We start from the raw sequence: 19,977 nt of genomic DNA, 5'->3' as shown, positions 1-19,977 counted from the left end.
AAAAGCAGGTAGATTTGTCTGTTGACGCTTGAGGAAGAAGGAGAGTCAGAGGAGCTAAATTCCAACCTTTATTCAAATTCTATTTTTTTTGTTTCTTCTTTGACTTAGGAATCAATCAATCTATCACTGGTATTTATCAAGCATTTACAGTGTTGCAGAGCACTGTTCTAAGCCCTTAAGAGAGTACAATACAACAGAGTAGGGAGACACAGTCCTTTTCCTCAAGGAGTTTACTGTCAAGCGAATTATCTTAATCTAGTCATTTGTCTCCATATGCCTTAGTCCTCTCATCTGTAAAATGGGGTTGGGGTGCCTCTCCACCCAGACATAATAACAACTCACCCGTTCAGGGAATTCACAACTGCTTATGAAGCACTAAAAGAGCTGTGGATGAATATGATCATTGAAATGCCTAATAATTGTTATTAAGTGGTGATGTTAGGTAATTTTCAGAGGGTAGTTAGAGTGGCTATTATTAAACACTTACTCTGTTCCGAGCACAGCGCTAAGAGCTGGAATCAATACAATTTACTCTCTCAGTGCTTAGTACAGTGCTCTGCAAGTACAGTGCTTGCACCGAGCAAGTGCTCAGTAAATACTATTGATCGGTTGATTATGAGATCACCAACTCATCCATGGTCTAGACTGAGAGAAATTAAGGATATTAACTGAAACAAGAGGAGACCCATTTGAGGCCAAAAGGCTTCTCATTTATGAGTTCTTCCATGAGCAGGAATAGAAGAAATGGAGATGATTTGGGGAATTTTTAAAACCCCAAGGGTTGGAAAACTCATCCAGATCATCAGCTGCTCTGTCGGACCAATTTCTGATTCATTTTGAAATGCACCTCTCCTAAGAGCAAAATTCTGCTTTAAATAAGCAGAGCTCTCATTTGAAGAACTGATGGTCATTAGAAAATGTTTTGATGAGCTCTGTGTCATCGAGCCACTTTTCTATGCTCCTTGTACCAAGATTATTTTCCAGGCATGTCCATGAAGAACCCTGGCAGGTTTTCATTTCAAGGGGGACATTCTTATTCTCTGGGCCCGTGACATCGGGTTCGGTATTTCTGTCGGCACCAGATACGGAGGGAGTCCCAAGGCATATTAAATAGGCCTCTCTGGGGATTAAGGAATGGCTTGGGTTGGGCCACTTGCAATGCCTAGAAGGAATACTGGTGCTTTCAGGGGACCGTGGACAAACAACTGACATCTTTGTGTTGTGTGTGCTTTATTAACTAGTTAATTCCGGAGATGGCATTGACTACAGCCAGCAGAAGCGAGAAAACATTGGAGACTTGATTCAAGAGACACTGGAGGCGTTTGAGCGCTACGGAGGAGAAGATGCTTTTATAAACATTAAATACATGGTCCCCACCTATGAATCGTGCTTGTTAAACTAAAGGAAGGAACAGCTGGGTCAAAAGGGAAGGGTCCATTTGGGTTCTAAACTGCTCACCCCAGCGATGTTCAACATCTTGGTGTTTCAGGATTCTTTCTGTACAGCTGCTAAAATAGTGGCTTCTGGGCATTAGACTGTTAGCGCTATTGTGAGAGAGGCTTCCAATACATAAATAGTGCCTGTTTCTTCGATTACAATGGCGTACTGTGCTTATTGGTTCCATGAAAGAATCGCTTCTTTATAACAGAGCCGACCGGAGCGGGAGTCAGAGTTAAACCTTCAGTGGTGGAGACAATAAAACGATCATTTTCTGATGCGATTCAGCAGTTGCCGTTCTGTGTCCGCTTGCCCTGGGGGTGATGTCAGAGGTTGTAGCGAGAGGAGTTTATGCTGACTGCTTAATAGGTGTTTGTCATGGAAGAGAAATACCAGTTCAGTAGGGCCCTTTCTAGCAGCTGGGCGGAATAATGGGCTTTGACATACAATAAAACCGGAGCATGGATATTCCAATTACAGTAAGGAATGCGATGCAGTCGATTATGAAGCTCAGCTGTAAAAATTAATTAATATTTTAACCACACTTACGACTGGGCTTCTAGGTACTTTTTATTTATGGTTTGGAGGGGATGCCGATGGGAGGTGCTTCGCTTATGAAACGTAACCAGGAAACGTGGTCAAAAAGCCAACGTGAAAACTGATCAAAATGGAATAAGGCACATGAAGTCGGGTGATCGGATGTGCTAGAATCAGAATACTTCCCTGCCGTTTATTTCAAAGGAAACTCAATGCCTTGAATCATTTTCTTAAAAAACGAGTTGACCTCATTTCTATAATAGTCCCCTGAAACGATTTGAAATCTATTTTCCTGGACAGTGAATTTTTCTTTGCTGCCTTTTCACGCAAGGTGGTCACCTGTGGATGGCCCAGGTGGCTTAGTGGAAGGAGCCTGGGATTGGGATTCAGAGGACATGGGTTCTAATCCCAGAGCCACCAATTGTCTGCTGTGTGACCTTGGGCAAGCCACTTAACTTCTCTGGGCCTCAGTTACCTCATCTGTAAAATGGGGATTAAAAGTGTGAGCCCTACGAGGGACAACCTGATTACCTTTCATCTACCCCCAGGGCTCAGAACAGTGCTTGGCACGTGGTAAGCGCTTAACAAATACCATAATTATTATTAATATGTAGATGCTGACTTTGAGTCCTGTTATGGAGAAGAAACCGGTAGGTACAGTGAAACAGAAGTTGAATTAGCTTTGCATGGGACACTGGTCTGAAAGAGAAATCCAAGGCCCCCTGAAGTGACCACACCTTTTGAAGTGTGACGAGTTTGAGTGTTTCAACCCAACTCTGAAGTTTTTATAAAACACCACCAAAGCCTAGCTGACTTGAGCTGCTTGCGAATTACTATAATATCCCTGAAAGACCCAGCCTGGACATTTTCTAGTAGAAAAAGGAAATTTGACACGAAACAAGAAAAACAGACAGGCTTCTATATGTGCTGGCAGTTATGCTCAAAGTTATTGTGACAAATGATCTGGACCAGAAATTTCTAAGTGCAAATATTGAATTATCCTTATTCATATTCTTCAGAAGTCAGTAAAGAGAGAAGCAGGGTGGTTTAGTAGATATGCAGCATGGCTCAGTGGATAGAGCACAGGCATGGAAGCCAGAAGGACCTGGGTTCTAATCCCGGCTCTGCCACGTCTGCTGTGTGACCTTGGGCAAGTGACTTCTCTATGCCTCAGTTCTCTCATCTGTCAAATGGGGATTAAAACTGAGAGCCTCATGGGGGACAGGGACTCTGTCCAACCTCTTTAACTTGTATTAATTCATTCATTCAATCAAATTTATTGAGCACTTACTGTGTGCAGAGCACTGTACGAGGTGCTTGGAATGTACAATTCAGCAACAGATAGAGACAATCCCTGCCCAACAATGGGCTCAGAGTCTAAAGGGGGGAGACAAACAGCAAAACAAAACAAATAGGCAAACTACCACAGACAACTTGTGTCTACCCCAGTGCTTAGAACAGTGCTTGGCACATAGTAAGTGCTTAACAAATACCATTATTATTATAATTATTATTGTTAACATCTGAAAAGCAAATACTTATACCGCTTCCGCAGTGATAGGGCTGAATTTGTGCGTGTATAAAGGTCAGGAACTGAAAGGCAAAATCTTTCAATGAATCAAGGAACTGATGGTACTTACTGAGCGCTTACGGTATACAGAGCACTGTACTGAACTCTTGGCAGAGTACAAAGTAATAAACAGACACATTCCCTGCGCACAACGAGTTTACAGTCTAGAGGGGAAGATAGACTGGAAATAAATACATTACATAAATAATGATGTAATAATAATTATGTAGTTGGGAGAGTGCAGTACAGCGGAACTGGTAGACACGTTCCCCATTCACAAGGAGCTTACAGTCTAGAAGGAGAGACAGACAAAGCTGTTGGCTTCACTTTCCTGGTAGTGAGTCCAGGGGAAGATGTCCATGCCCAAGAGTCAAGTCTGATTCCAAGGAGAGTCAGAGCTTTCCAGAAGAAAAATTGGGCAGGGGCATGCCTCAAAGGGAGACTAGATAAAGAGGTAGCATGGAATGTCTGTCGTATATTCAGATTACAGTATTTGAGGACTCCGGGCCCCAGTGAATGAGATTGCTTGACATATTTCAGTCTTGGGAGAGGCACTGGTTATATTTCCCAGTTAATAATAGTAATCGCGGTATTTGTTTAGTGCTAACTATATGCTGAGTACTATATTTAATGCTGGGGTAAGTACAAGCTATTCAAGTCAGATGCAGTCCTTGTTCCCCATGGAGCTCACACTCAAAGTAGGAGGGCGAACAGATATTTAAATCACCTTTTTTCAGATCAGGAAACTGAGGCTCAGAGAAATTAAGTGATTTGCCCAAGATCACACAGCAGAGTGATGATTAGAACCCAGGTCCTCTGATACTCCGGCCCATGCTCTGTCCAGTAAATCAGGATACTTCCCTATAGAGATACCAATGGTCAAACAGCATGCATCCTGAACTCTGGAAAAATCTAAAGACCAATAGCAAGTTAGGTTTAACAGTCAAAGGACTAATTTTCTTCTTCAAACCACTCCTAGAATCAACTTCCCATTTTTCAAGCCAAGCACATTTAACTCGTTAGCCTAAAATATGTCCGTTGCCTTTCTGGTGAGCCCGCAATTTCTGTTCCTCAAAAAGCGAGCGAAACCTACCTCTGACCAAGTTTCAGCAAACACCAGGGTATCCGACGCTGCAGAATATTCCAGACCGGGAAGAATCACCACCCACTTTACTGAAGTATCTTTGGGACTTCCTGGGAACATACAAATCCTGAAATGTTCAGATCCTAAGGAGAAAGCCTTGCACAAGTAAGCCTAATTCCTTTTTTTTTTCCTTAATGGTATATAAGTGCTTACTATATGTGAGGCAGTCAGTTGTATTTACTGAGTGATTACCATGTGCAGAACATTATATTAAGCTATATTAAACAACAGATACATTCCCTGCCTACAATAAGCTTACAGTAGAGGAGTAAACAGATGTTAATATGACTAAATAAAATTAAAGAGAATAATAATAATAATGATGGCATTTGTTAAGCACTTACTATGTGCCGGGCACTGTTCTAAATGCTGGGATAGATACAAGAAAATTGGGTTGGACACATGGGGCTCACAGTCTTGTACCTAACTGGGGCTGGGAGGGGGTATGAAGAAAGGGAGCAAGTCAAGGCAACACAGAAGGAAGTGGGAGAAGAGAAAAGGAGGACTTAGTCAGGGAAGGCCTCTTGGAAGAGAAGTGCCTTCAATAAGGCTTTGAAGGTGGGGAGAGTCATTGTCTGTCAGATAGGAAAAGGGAAGGCATTCCAGGCTAGAGGCAGGATGTGGGTGAGAGGTAAGTTTTCAATAAATACCAATGATTGATGACATGGGTTCTTAAGGAGGAAAAGCCACTCAAAAATGTTATTGGCCTTTTTTTTTAACCAAGTGAAAATGACACTTGATCACAAAAGAAAATCAAAACACAACAAATGGCTATCAGAGTGGGAAAATGGTTTAATAAGGGTCCTTACGGGAGAGAAACCTGTAAACCTGTTTTGAAACCTGTAGTTGTTTCAAAAACACCTCACAGACTACCTACAACACTACTCATTCTAGTTTACACAATGATGAGGAAAGTTCCTTTTTGTGTCGTGTGGTGCAAACCAAATGGAAATTCAGAATTAACTTGTCGTGAAGCTTCTTTGTCAGCACCTCCGTTCACAGTTCAGAGGTTGACTGTGACCTGCTGAAAAGAATGATTGTGCCCCCCCCCCCCCGCCCAAAAATGCGGGCTAGTATGATGATGTCATACAGAATGAGACGGAGCAGATCATTTTTCACTGCCTTAGGATGGCCAAATGTTCTTTCTCCCTTCTGGGTCATCTGAAGCACTTAGCTCACTGTAATAATAATAATGATGATGATATTTGTTAAGTGCTTATTATGTACCAAGGACTGTTCTAAGCATTGGACCAGATACAAGGTAATCAGGTTGTCCCACCTGGAACTTAATCCCCACTTTACAGATGAAGTTAAGTGACTTGCCCAAAGTCACACAGCTGATGAGTGGCAGAGCGGGGATTAGAACCCACGACCTCTGACTCCCAAGCCCCCGCTCTTTCCACTAAGCCATGCTGCTTCTCTTTGTAGACAGGGAACCCATTGGCTAACCCAGTTACATTGTACATAGTTCTCTCCGGAGCACTTAGTATAGTGCTCTGCGTAAAGTAAGTACTCAATAAGTGTCATTGATTGATTGACTGATTAAGTATTCACCCCAGCCCCACAGCACATATGTGCATATCCTTATAATCTGCCTTTTCCCCTCTCTGTCTCCCCTGCTAGACTGCAAGCTCATTCTGGGCAGAGATCATGTCTACCAATTCGATTATATCATGCTCTCCCAAGCGCTGAGTATAGTGCTTTGCACACAGTAAGCGTTCAATGAATACCTTTGATTGATTGGTTGGTTAATTGAAGCTGGGCCCTGACTCCAAAGGAGTGTTCTCTGTGTTCTCTTTGTGTTCTCTGTGCCACAGTTTCCTCAACTGCAAAATGGGCATTAAATACCCATTTTCCCTCATACTTAGACTGTGAGCCCAATGACCTTGGATAAGTCACTTAACTTCTCTGCACCTCCGTTTCCTCATCTGTAAAATGGAGATTTGATAGCTCTTCTCTATCCACCTAGACTGTGAACCCCGTGTGAAAAATGACACGGGCCCGGGAGTCAGAAAGACATGGGTTTTAATCCTAGCTACGCCACTTGTCTGCTGCGTGACCTTGGGCAAGTCACTTCACTTCTCTGAGCCTCATTTACCTCATCTGTAAAATGGGGAATGAGACTGTGAGTCCCAGGTGGGACAGGGACTGTGTCCAACCCAATTTGCTTGGATCCAAACTAGCACTTTTACAGTGCCTGGCACACATTAAGCACTTTACAAATGCCACTAATATTATCATTATCAGGGACTGTGTCCAGTCTGATTGCCCTGTATTTAACCCAGGGTTTATACAGGGTTCGGCACAGATTAAGCATTTAACAAATACCATTATTATTGGTCAGTAAAAGGGTTTAAGCTAGGACCAGAGTCAGGAAGAAATTCTTCCCAACCACTAGCTCTTGTTCTTTCTGATGCAGGCAGCCCAGCCAAAGCCAAGGCCGAGCAGAGGTCTCTGAGGATTCCCAGGGGCCGCCATGACTCTGCCTTTCATGGGGCTTTCCATTATCCAGAAGGGGAGGCTCTTGAGGGAAATGAATTTAATGTGGCTCTTAAGAGTACTATAAAAGCTTCAACATCTCCTCTGTCAGGAAGATAACTAAATGGTTCCCAGACTAAAAAATGCATAATAAGCATATTTAAGAAAAATAAGACTGAAATTAATTGGTGCCAAATCAAGGGTAACACCTATATATATATATTTTTTCAAGCGTGAACACAAAAAAACCAACACAAAATCTTGGAAACCTTCCTACTCGATGGGGCACTTCTCATTATCCCCTATACTTTCCGTCGCTCGGCATTAGAACGTTTTTAATAGTCCTGATTTGTCTCCACCAGTGGTCAAAGGAAAATTGCTGATAAAAATGCTTCAAGTGTCAAAGAAAGTGACTGCTCTCCCTACACGACCCCCATCCCACCCCCTCCCCACCCGCAATCCAGTTACTGCACCCTAAACAGGATTGCTTCCAGGAGGACGATGATTTAGCAAATTCTTTCTGTTTTCCACACTGCTTCGGACTGGAAGAGGAGTGAGTTGGCGTTAACTAGCCCACGGCTAGAACTATGTCCACGGACAGTAAATCCCACCGCCTTTGATTCCTTTAAATGCAATAACAAGAACAATCTGGGAGGATTGTTTGAAAAGGCCCATTTGTGTCCTCCCCCATCCCATGAAAATGCAATAAGAAAAATGTCCATGAAGAACTTCACTGACAAAAAGGTAAATTTTGAATAACCTTTCAATAATCCCCTTTCAGGATCGGGGAGTGGGGGGGGGGGGGGGCATGTGTCATGTGAGTTGGATTTTTACAGCCCTCAGAGGAATACTCTGCATTGAAAGAATGTTTTCAACTCAGAAAGAAACTGCAGAACATTCTTAAAGCATGACTATCTTCACCCCAAATCTAACGTTATGTGGTGGATCATTGTTTGGAGTGAGGGAGTCAGCTAAGTTCTGGGGAAGCTATTTTCTGTGCCTTTTACAGCTAATCAAATGTAGCCATTCGGCTCAAGTGGCTCAAATGGGTTGTGGAGGATAAAGAAAGTTCTGGAACTTTGACTTTTAAAAAAAATAGCATTTGTTAAGCACTCCTATATGCCAGGTGCAGTACTAAGCACTGACATAGATAAAAGCTAAACAAGTTGGACACAGTCCCTCATCCCTACATGGGGTTCACAGCACTAATCCCCATTTTACGGATGAGGTAAGTGACCCACAGAGAAGTGTCTTGCCCATGATCCTTCTGACTTCCAGGCCCATGATCTATACATAAAGCCATGCTGCTTTTCTTTGACTTGTTTAGGCCCCTGAGAGCCTCATATATTTAGCAAAAGCCACAGATCATAAACGCACAACATTTTGCCCAAAAGGTTAAAGAGCTTTCTCTTCTGGAGTGTAGCTGTAAGAGTGTACGCAAGGTTGCGAAAGCCTCTGTCCCTAAAAGAAGGGTGCGAACTTCACTTTTCGCAGCGCTGACTGGAATCACTATGGATGATTAAGTGACCTTTCTCCCTTCCCAGAAGAACCCTGAAGAGGTGACAACATCTTTACCCAGAGGAAAAATCAATCAATGAATTGTAGGTTTTTTGTTTTGTTTCAATACGGTATTTGTTGAATGCTTTAGACTGTAAGCTCATTATGGGCAGGGAATGTGTCTGGCAGTTCTGTTGAATTGAACTCTCCCAAGTGCTTAGTACAGTGCTCTGCACATAGTAAGTGTTCAATAAATAGCATTGATTGATTGATTGATTGATGTGTAAAGCACCATTCTAAGTACTGGGATAGATATGAATGTATCAATTTGGACACAGTTTCTGTTCCACACCAGGGCTCACGGCACTAATTCTTGGGCGCTTACTGTGTGCAGAGTATTCATTCAATAGTATTTATTTATTTATTGAGCGCTTACTATGTGCAGAGCACTGTACTAAGCGCTTGGGATGAACAAGTCGGCAACAGATAGAGACAGTCCCTGCCGTTTGACGGGCTTACAGTCTAATCGGGGGAGACGGACAGACAAGAACAAGAACAATGGCACTAAACAGTATTCATTCAATAGTATTTATTGAGCGCTTACTATGTGCAGAGCACTGTACTAAGTGCTTGGAATGTACAAATCGGTAACAGATAAAGACAGTCCCTGCCCTTTGACGGCCTTACAGTCTAATCGGGGGAGAGGGACAGACAAGAACAATGGCAGTAAATAGAATTGAGGGGAAGAACATCTCATTAAAACAATAGCAAATAAATAGAATCAAGGTGATGTACATCTCATTAACAAAATAAATAGGGTGATGAAGATATATAGAGTTGAGCGGACGAGTACAGTGCTGAGGGGATGGGAAGGGAGAGGGGGAGGAGCAGAGGGAAAGGGGGGAGAAGAGGGTTTAGCTGCGGAGAGGTGAAGAGGGAGGTAGAGGGAGCAGAGGGAAAAGGGGAGCTTAGTCTGGGAGGGGAGCTCAGTCTGGGCGCACTGTACTAAACTCTCGGGAAAATACAATAGAGTAGTGTTGGTAGACACGATCCCCACTCTTAAGGAGCTTAGAGTCTAAATTACCCGGTTAAATTAGCAGAGAGGATACCGCCAGAACACAGCGCTGAGCTGGAGTTCACTGAGGTGCTTAGTGGGCAGGAGAGGGGTGAAGGAAAGAAAAGCCGGGCCTTGGTTCTAAACTGAAAGAAGTCTGGGGGGAACAGTCAGCGCTTACTGTGTGTAGAGCTGGGGTAGGTAAGTTATCATCTGTAAAATGGGGATTAAGACTGTGAGCCCCACGTGGGACAACCTGATTCCCTTGTGTCTACCCCAGCACTTAGAACAGTGCTCGGCACATAGTAAGCACTTAATAAATACCAACATTGTTATTATTATTATTAAGTGGATTGGACCCTGTCCCCTCCCACCAGGGGCTCACAGTAGCGGCTAGCAGAGTTGCAGCTCCGGGCCAGCTGGGACAACCGTGGCGGGTGTGGTTCCCCAGCAGGAGCTGCCTCCTCTGCTAGAGAAGCAGCGTGGCTCAGTGGAAAGAGCCTGGGCTTGGGAGTCAGAGGTCATGAGTTCGAATCCCAGCTCTACCACTTGTCAGCTGTGTGACTGTGGGCAAGTCACAACTTCTCTGTGCCTCAGTTCCCTCATCTGTAAAATGGGGATTAAGACTGTGAGCCTCAGTGGGAAAACCTGATTACCCTGTATCTACCCCAGCACTTAGAATAGTGCTCTGCACACAGTAAGCATTTAACAAATGCCAAAGTTATTATTGTCTGGAAAGCACCATGTGGACAGAGGCCAGAGGGTGGACTTTCCTTTCCTGGTCCAGGAGAGGGGTCTCTGGGGCCGGGATCACGGAGAAGCAACATGGCTTACTGGCTAGAGCACGGGCCTGGGAATCAGAAGGACCAGGATTCTAATCCCAGCTCTGCCACGTGTCTGCTGTGTGACCTTGGGCAAGTCACCTCACTTCTCTGGGCCTCGGTTACCATTTCTGTAAAATGGGGATGAAGACTGTGAGCCCCATGTGGGACAGGGACTGTGTCCAACCTGATTAACTTGTATCTACCCCAGCACTTAGAACAGTGCTTGGCACATAGTAAACGTTTTAACAAGTACCATAATAATAATAATGATAATCATGGAATGGAGAACCAAGCCCGGAAGGTTCCTACTTCCCAAGAATCCCAGGCTGTTGCAAGCTCAGTGCCCCCAGTACTCCATCGGGCATGACTGTTTTGGCTTGTGCACCTAGTTGACAAATGCCATCCATTCTAAGGGGTCACCCCCTTATTCCGACTCCCTTCCTTTCCCCTCCTCCACAACCTCTGGCTCAGTGGTTCCACAGGGAGCTCTCAGCCCCCGATCGGGGACAGAAATGGGGAAAACAGTTCTGTCAAGCATCCCTGACTGACCACCCAGGCAGCAAGGGCAATACAGCCAGGTTTACTCATCAATCAGGCTTACTTTTGCTTCTTTTCAGATTTCCCTGGAATGTAAGTATTTTTCATCGAAACCACCACAGAGAGTTTCCAACAGTTTTGGTGTAGATCCATTTAGGCCCTGAGTCCGGGGGCAGAAAATAGTTTTCTGAGCCTGGTAGTCCGGATGGGCTCAGGGGGTGTGGGGTTGAAGGGGAATTGGGGGAAGAGCTATAAGCCCAAGAATGAATGCTCCTTCCCCTCTCTGGAAATGAAAGTGCCAGGGGTTTGTGGTCTTTTGAACTTCTGGGTGGTGCGGGAGTAGGGGGTTGGGACCTGGAAGGGATTTGGATGGTGCTTTGTATTCCAGCCCTGACTTTGCTATGGCTCTTTCTTGGTTTTTCAATATCGGGGAGGGAGAGGCTACTCAGTTTTTGCCCAGTTAGCCCCTGGTCTTCTCCTCTCTCTCTCTCCATGCCTGCTTTTAGGTATACCTCAGCTATTAGCATGTGCCCTGGGAGTGGAGAGAAGAAGCTGGAGATGAGAGAATAAGCTGGAGATCATAGTGTTTCAGGTATTTACTGGAGTATTTGTTAAGCAATCAATGGTATTTATTGAGCACTAATTATTTGCAGAGCACTGTACTAAGCGCTTGGGAGAGTATACTACAACAGAGTTAAGCACTTACTATGGGACTGTGCTAAGTGTTGGGGTGCAGACAAGATATTCAGGGTGGACCCAGGTCCTGTCCCACATGGGACCCACCGTCTTACAGGGAGGGAGAACAGGTATTGAATCCCCATTTTGCAGATGAGGGAGCAGAGTAAGACACAGATAAGTCAAGTGACTTGCCCAGGATCACACAGCTGTCAAGTGGTAGCCTGAGATTAGAACCCAGGTCCTTTGACTTCCAAGCCCGTGCCGTTTCCACTAGGTCATGTGCCTTCTTAAATGCAGTATTTGTACTCTGTGCCAAGCACGGTAGTGGGTGCTGAGGTAAATCCAATATAATCTGATCAACCAAAACCAGACTGCTAAAATGATCAGAACAGTTAAAATTAGGTTTAGGGTTTCATCCATTTATGGACCCATCTACCTCTGACCTCATGACCAGGGAAAATTGAGACTTGGTCACTTCTGAGGAAGCAGTGTGGTCTAATGGATAGAGCACGGATCCAGGAGTCAGAAGGACCTGGGTTCTAATCCCGGCTCTACCACTTGTCTGTTGTGTGACCTTGGACAAGTCACTTCACTTCTTGGGACCTCAGTTACCTCATCTGTAAAATGGGAATTAAAACTGTGAGCCCCACGTGGGAGAGGGATGTGCCAAACCCGATTTTCTGGTTTCCACCCCAGCACTTAGTAAAGTGGCCGGCACATAGTAAGTGTGTAACAGATACCACAATCGTTATTTTCTGAGCTTAGACAAATCATCCAAGGTCTTTCCCAAGCCAAACTTCAATGGGCAGGGATTGTCTCTATCTGTTGCTGAACTGTACATTCCAAGCGCTTAGCACAGTGCTCTGCACATAGTAAGCACTCAATAAATACTATTGAATGAATAGTTGTACCTCACTCTCACTCTCCCTCCCCCCCATCCTTCACTCTGTTTGCCCCTGCTTGCAATTCCCTCCCTCTCTCCATCCGGCAGACTACGGCTCTCCTCAACTTTCCGATCCCTCCCAGAGACCCACCTCCTCCAGCAAGGCTGCCCAATTTGATTTCCTAGCATCCTGAGTCATAGCACTGATTGAATGATTGACTGATTGATCGATAGCACCCCCTTAGCCAACTCGAACTTGTGCACTTATCTACACCCTCCTTAGTACTCATACTCTAATATATGATAATAATAATAATAATAATAATAGTATTTGTTAAGTGCTTCCTATGTGCCAAGCACTGTTCTAAGTACTGGATACATATACAGAGATGCTTGTATCACCCCAGTGTTTAGTACAATCCTTGGCACATAGTAAATGCTTTACAAATACCATATATACATAGGTATACATGTATCAATCGATCAGTGGTATTAATTGAGCACTACTGTGTGCAGACCACTGTTTTAAGCACTTGAGAGGGTACAATAAAAATGCAATAAATACAATTAGTAACAATAATTGATAGTACAATATAACAGAGGTGGTAGAAACGTTCCCTGCCCACAAGGAGCTTACAACCAATTCAATTTATGAACTTGGACCAATCTAGTTGTGGGTATGTTTGTTTCTCACCCTGGTTAGAGTGAAAGCTCCTTGTGGGCCACAAACCTGTCTCTTTTTTATTCTGTACTTCCCAAATGCCTTGCACAGTGCACCGCACCAAGTGGGTACTCAATAAATACTGCTGCTCCTGTTACTACTATTATTCCTAGAGAAGAAACATGGCCTGATGGAAAGGGCACCAGCCTGGGCACCAGAGGGCCTGGGTTCTCATACCGGCTCTGCCACTTGCCTGTTGTCTGACCTTGGGCAAGTCTCTAAACTTCTCTGCACCTCGGTTGCCTCATCTGTAAAATGGGGTGCAATCCCCATGCCCTTTCCTAGTTACACTGTAAGTCCATGTGCGATAAGAACTGCATCTGACCTGATTATCTCCTGTCTACAAGAAGGCTCGACATATATTAAGCATTAACAACTACTACATTGTCACTGCTATTACTGCTACTCCTGCTTTGGAGTTTCCACCTCCAAAGCAGGCAGGCTTGATTAACTAATAATAATAATAATAATAATAATATAATTGTGGCATTTGTTAAAAGCCTACTTTGTGCCAGGCACTGTTCTAAGCGCTGGAGTAGACACAAGCAAATCAGGGTGGACACAGTCCCTATCCCAAAGGGGGCTCACAGTCTTCATTCCCATTTTACGGATGAGACAGCTGAGGCACAGAGAAGCCACGTGACTTGCCCAAAGTCACACAGGAGACAAGTGGCGGCGCGGGGATTAGAACCCAGCTCCCGCTGACTCCCAAGCCCGGGCTCTATCCACTAGGTCACGTGGCTTCTCTCCTATCTACCACAATGTTCGGCACATAGAAAACACTTAATTACCACAGTTATATTACCTTGTCAGCTGTGTGACTGTGGACAAGTCACTTAACTTCTCTGTGCCTCAGCTACCTCATCTGTAAAATGGGGATGAAGACTGTGAGCCTCATGTGGGACAATCTGATTACCCTGTATCTACCCTAGCGCTTAGAACAGTGCTCTGCATATAGTAAGCCCTTAACAAATACCAACATCATTATTACTGCTACTCCTACATTGGTGTTTCCACCAACAAAACAGGTTCGATACCACTGCATGTGCCTGCTTCCAGACTGCCTTGAGATCCTCCGATAGATGCGAAATGGATTCCTGGGACCGGTCCAGTAAAGACCTCCCCCATCTCCGGGCATCGGACAACCCCGGGCACTGCTGAGAAAACTCCCCCAGGTCCAGAAGAAGAGACGGGCTTTGTGGGTGAGGGCCCTCTTCGCCAACCCCTGGGGAAACTGAGGAGGAAATTGGGGCAGAGTGTGTGCTGGAATCACAGGGAACAAGTCGGCTCCAGGGTGGCAGAGGCAGAGTATGACATATGCTGAATGGAGCCCACTGTCACTGTCACCGCCGAGCTTCCTTGCCAATGACGGCTTTCATCGAGGATAAAGGGGATGGGATTCGAACACTTTCTCACAGTCTGTCTTGGTCGGGAAGGGAACTTGCTATGGCGGTCACGCACAGAGGAGTTTAACTGCACTCCGGTGACCTCCTCGCCTGCAGGCTGGCCTTGGCTTCTGTCCCAGGTAGCCGAGAGGCCGGGCCTTAAACCGACTAGCTTCATCCTCAGGATGCAAGGACCTGGGACCCCTCTCTTCCCACTCCCTTCTGCGTCACCCTGACTTGTTCCCTTTATTCATCCCCCCTCCCGGCCCCACAGCACTTACCTACATATCCTTCACTTATTTATTTAGAGAAGCAGCGTGGCTCAGTGGAAAGAGACTGGGCTTGGGAGTCAGAGGTCATGGGTTCGAATCCCAGATCCGCCACTTGTCAGCTGTGTGACTGTGGGCAAGTCACTTAACTTCTCTGGGCCTCAGTGACCTCATCTGTAAATGGGGATGAAGACTGTGAGCCTCACAGGGGACAACCTGATTACCCTGTATCTACCCCAGTGCTTAGAACAGTCCTCTGCACATAGTAAGCGCTTAACAAATACCAACAATATTATTAATGTCTATCTCCCCCTCTAGACCGTAAACTCACTGCGGGCAGGGAATGTGTACGTTTATTGTTATACTGTACTCTCCCAATCGTTCAGTATAGCACTCTGCACCCAGTAAGCGCTCAATAAATACGAATGACTGACCGGCTGACATAGTCAGCTCTCACCTGAGGCTCCTCCGGACTTCTCTCTCCCTCAGCCCCACAACACTTATGTATTGTATTGTCTTTGCTGTCGAGTCACGTCTAATCCATAGCAACTTCATGGACACATCTCTCCCAGGATGCCCCACCTCCATCTGCAATCATTCTGATCGTGTGTCCATAGAGTTTTCTTGGTAAAAATATGGAAGTGGTTTACTATTGCCTTCTTTCACGCAGTCATCTTGAGTCTCCACCCTTGCCTCTCTCCAGTACCGCTCCAAAACAAAAGTGAGTTTTGACTTTTAGCAGATTGCCTTCCACTGGCTAGCCACTGCCCAAGGTAGGAATGGAATGGATAGGCCTCTGCTTGACTCTCCCTCCCATAGCCGAAACTACACAGCAGACAAGCAGTGGATTCAGGATTAAAACCCAGGTCTTTCTGACCCCCAGGTCAATGCTCTATCTACTAGAATACAGTGCCTCCAACACCACTGGATTTTGGCTTTCTATTTTGAAATCTGATTCTTGCCCAGATTTCAAGGGAGGCAGCAAGATGGGGTGGAAGAGTGCCAGTTTGGTAGCCGAAGGACCCAGATTCAACTCCTGAGTCCACCCTTCAACCTGCTATGTGTCCCTAGGAAAGGCACTTCTCTCTGTTCCTCAGTTCTCTCAACAGCAAAATGTGGATCATTCATTCATTCATTCATTCATTCATATTTATTGAGTGTTTACTATGTGCAGAGCACTGTACTAAGTGCTTGGGAAGTACAATTCGGCACCAGAGACAATCCCTACACAACAATGGGCTCAGTCAGTCATCTATCATATTTAATTAATCAATCAATGAATGATTTTTATTGAGTGCTTAGTATGTGCAGAGCACTGTACTAGGTGATAGGGAGAGTAAAATACAGCAGAATTAGCAGAAATGTTCCCTGCCCATAATGAACTCAGAGTTCAGAGGGGAAGACAAATATTAATATGATGAAATAAGTAATTTATAACATGATTTAAGTAAGTCTACATAAGTGTGGTGGGTTTGTCGGGGTGCTTACTCTGTGGAGAGCACTGTACTAAGCACTTGGGAGAGTACAATATAACAGAGTTTGTAGGCATGATCCTACAATGGAGTAATCAAACTTTTCTTCCCACTTACCTCACAGAGTTGTGGCGAAGACAAGATTGAGATCGTTGATGTGAGGTTTTGGCAATGAAATTGCTCTGCAAAACTAAGGTATTATAGGAAAAGATCAAGGAAAAACTCAACTCAACTTTCCCTGGACCGACTGCTTCAATATCTCCATCTCTCTCAGGCGTCATACCCTAAGCAAGGGACACGAGGACACGTATGATGGTATGGGAAGGCTCGGCAACACACAAATCAACCAATCAAGCAATTAATCAATGGTATTTTTTAATGGTCTTAAACCCTTACTATCTGCCATTCATCCAAGCTTATTTATCGAGCACTTACTGCATGCAAAACTAAGCTCTTGGGAAAGTATGATATAAAAATAAACTTCCATGTTCCCTCACCATTCTAAGTGCTTGGGTAGGTACAAGGTCATCAAGTTGGACACAGTTCAGGTCACACATGGGGCTCACAAGCACTTACTTGTTAAGCACTTACTGGGTGTAGAGCACTGTACTAAATAATAATAATAATAATGTTGGTATTTGTTAAGCGCTTACTATGTGCCGAGCACTGTTCTAAGCGCTGGGGTAGACATAGGGGAATCAGGTTGTTTCACGTGGGGCTCACAGTCTTAATCCCCATTTTACAGATGAGGGAACTGAGGCACAGAGAAGTTAAGTGACTTGCCCACAGTCACACAGCCGACAAGTGGCAGAGCTGGGATTCGAACTCATGAGCCCTGACTCCAAAGCCCGTGCTCTTTCCACTGAGCCACGCTGCTTCTCAACACTTGGGAAAGTACAATGCTAAAGTACTAATTGTACTAAAGTAAAGTACAATGCTAAAGTACAATGCAAGTGCTAAACACTTGGGAAAGTACAATGCAGTGGAGTCAGCAGACGTGATCCCTACCCACAAGGAGCTTATAGGTTACAGGGGGAGGAAGATTAAAATAAATTACAGATAGTGGGAAAAGTCGAGAAGAAGGGTTTGTACCTTGGGGTTGGGGTGAGTATCAAGGTGCTTAAGGGTTATACAGCCAAGCCCAAAGACACTGTGGCGTTAGAGTCAATCGACACCATAGGCTAATTTAATAATAATAACATAATAATAACAATAATTGTGATATATGTTTAGCTCTTACTAAGTGCCACGTACCGTACTAAATGCTGGGGTAGATACAAGAAAATGGAGTTGGACACAGTCCCTGTCCCACGTGAGGCTCAGTTTCAATCCCCATTTTCCAGATGAGGTAACTGAGGCCCAAAGAAGTGAATTGACTTGCCCAAGGTCACACAGCAGACAAGTGGCAGAGCAGGGAGTAGAACCCATGACCTTCTTTCTCCCAGGCCCATTCACTCTGGGGTGCTGTGCTTAAAATCAGAGAAATGATGGGGATTTGTCCCATTTTTCTGCTTTTTGCTCTGTTTCCAGTTCATCCTTTATGATTCTAAAAAGCAACATCTTACCATCACCTGGCTTGGATTCCCTGTAGAGAAATCTGAGCCGATCCAAATCCCAGTCATTGGAAAATAACTTTACAGGACTAGCCGCATCTCTCTGATATTTCACCAGCAGGGTCCCTCCCTAATCCCCAGATAGGGGCCATCCCTTCCTTTCTGAACCCTCTACAATGAAGTTAAAGGATCGCCCATGTTGAAATTCAATAAGCCAAAACAATTGGAGGAAATGGGAAACTTGGCTTTCTCCTCCAAGTACGGAGAGATTCTGGGACATGGCTTATCAATGAGACAGGATTTCGAGGGTCCCTGGAAACCTTCCGAGATTTCCTGCTTCAGAATCCATGCTCAGAAGGCCCTTGAAACCTCTCTGAGGTCAGGGACCTTGTCTCTTTTAATTGGGATAATTTAGTCAGGAGGCTATTTGAGTAGGTCAGCGCGTTCCCAGCTCAGTCCAGGGAGAAGGGAATCTCTGTCTGAAGGCATAGGTACCGAGAAGGAGGGAAAAGCCTTGAGGTGGGGATGGAGATCCCAGAGTAACCTTGTTTTCTTCTGACAAGCCATCACATCTCCCCACTTGCATCCATTCATTCAATTGTATTTATTGGGTTCTTACTGTGTGCAGAGCACTGTACTAAGTGCTAGGGAGAGTATGATGTAACTATAATCAGACCCATTCCCTGCCCAAAATGAGCTTACAGTCTAAAGGGGAAGACAGACATTAATATAAATAAATTAATTAATTACAGATTTATACCTAAGTGCTGTGGGACTGGGATGGGGGTTACTGTAAGCTCATTTTGCACAGGGACTGTGTCCGTATATGGTTGTTTGAGAGTACAGTGCTCTGTACACAGTAAGTGCTCAATAAATACAATTGATTGACTGAAATAGTGTGTGCAGAGCACTCTACAAAGAGATCGTAGATTACATTACAGTAGAGTTGGTAGACATGTTCTTTGTCCCTAGGGAGCTTATAGTCTAGAGGGGGAGACAGACATTAATATAAAAAGAAATGACAGATGATTTAGTCCTCTGGGAAGCATCCATCTTTTCTGGAGTGGAGAGATCTCAACATCCTCATTGCCGATAGATCCGGGAAGCAGTGTGGGCCTGGGAGTCAGGGGCTCTGGGGGCTCTGGGTTCTAAAGCTGCCTTGACTACTTGACTGCTGTGTGACCTGGAGAAAGTCACTAAACTTTTCTGTGCCCAAGTTTCCTTCGCTTGTTCAATGTTCTTCCTCCCATTTAGCCTGCGAGACCCATGTATGACAGGGACTGTGTCTGACCTGATTGCATCTACCCCAGCACTTAGTACAATGCTTGGCCCATAGTAAGCTTTTAAAAAACACCATCATTATTATTATTGTTTTAATCCTAATGGGATCCCAGATGCTAATTTGGGAAAATCACTTACCAGTGAACCCACCTCTGAAAACCTGTTCTGGTTCTCGGGGCAAGGCCAACAGAATATCAGACAGTGGGCTGAAAAGTAATTTCTGAAAGTCACCCCTTTTCTCAACTCAATTTTTTGCATCTGTAGAGATCATTCTAGGATCTTACTATGGTCATTTGATTATAACCTCAAGAGAAGCAGCATGGCCTAGTGGAAAGAGCACCTGAGAGAGAGTCAGGGTACTGAGCTTCTAATCCCTGCTCTGCCACTTGCTGGCTGTGTGACCTTGGGCAAGTCACTTTTCTTCTCAGGGCCTCATTTTCCTCAACTATAAAAGGGGAATTTGATATCTGTTAATAATAATGATAATAATAATTTGTGGTATGTTAAGCGCTTAATGTGTGCCAGGCACCGTACTAAGCACTGGGATGGATACAAGCAAATTGGGTTCTCCCTCTTACTTAGATCGTGAGCCCCAAGGGGGAAAGAGACTGCTTTTGACCTGATTCACTTGTATCTTCCTGAGTGCTTAGCATATCG

General features: G+C 44.7%; 1 protein-coding gene and 1 long non-coding RNA gene across 2 annotated transcripts in view; both read left to right on the top strand.

The window, feature by feature from the left end:
* The window catches only part of PACRG (parkin coregulated), a 495,432-nt gene extending 493,712 nt beyond the window's left edge, over positions 1–1,720 (top strand). Inside the window, exon 5 of the mRNA XM_029058403.2 lies at positions 1,242–1,720. Within this exon, the coding sequence (XP_028914236.1) occupies positions 1,242–1,402 (161 nt within the window). The 3' untranslated portion in view covers positions 1,403–1,720. The remainder of the gene's footprint in view (positions 1–1,241) is intronic.
* A 6,001-nt stretch (positions 1,721–7,721) lies between these two features.
* LOC114809215 lies at positions 7,722–14,972 on the top strand. The gene is made up of 3 exons (XR_003756977.2): positions 7,722–7,910; positions 11,585–11,670; positions 14,389–14,972. It is a non-coding gene; the product is annotated as an uncharacterized LOC114809215 (long non-coding RNA).
* The last annotated feature ends 5,005 nt before the right edge of the window (positions 14,973–19,977 follow it).

Source organism: Ornithorhynchus anatinus, chromosome 2, assembly GCF_004115215.2.
Source record: "Ornithorhynchus anatinus isolate Pmale09 chromosome 2, mOrnAna1.pri.v4, whole genome shotgun sequence".
Taxonomy (NCBI): Eukaryota; Metazoa; Chordata; class Mammalia; order Monotremata; family Ornithorhynchidae; genus Ornithorhynchus; species Ornithorhynchus anatinus.
This window is presented reverse-complemented; position numbering and strand designations above follow the sequence as displayed.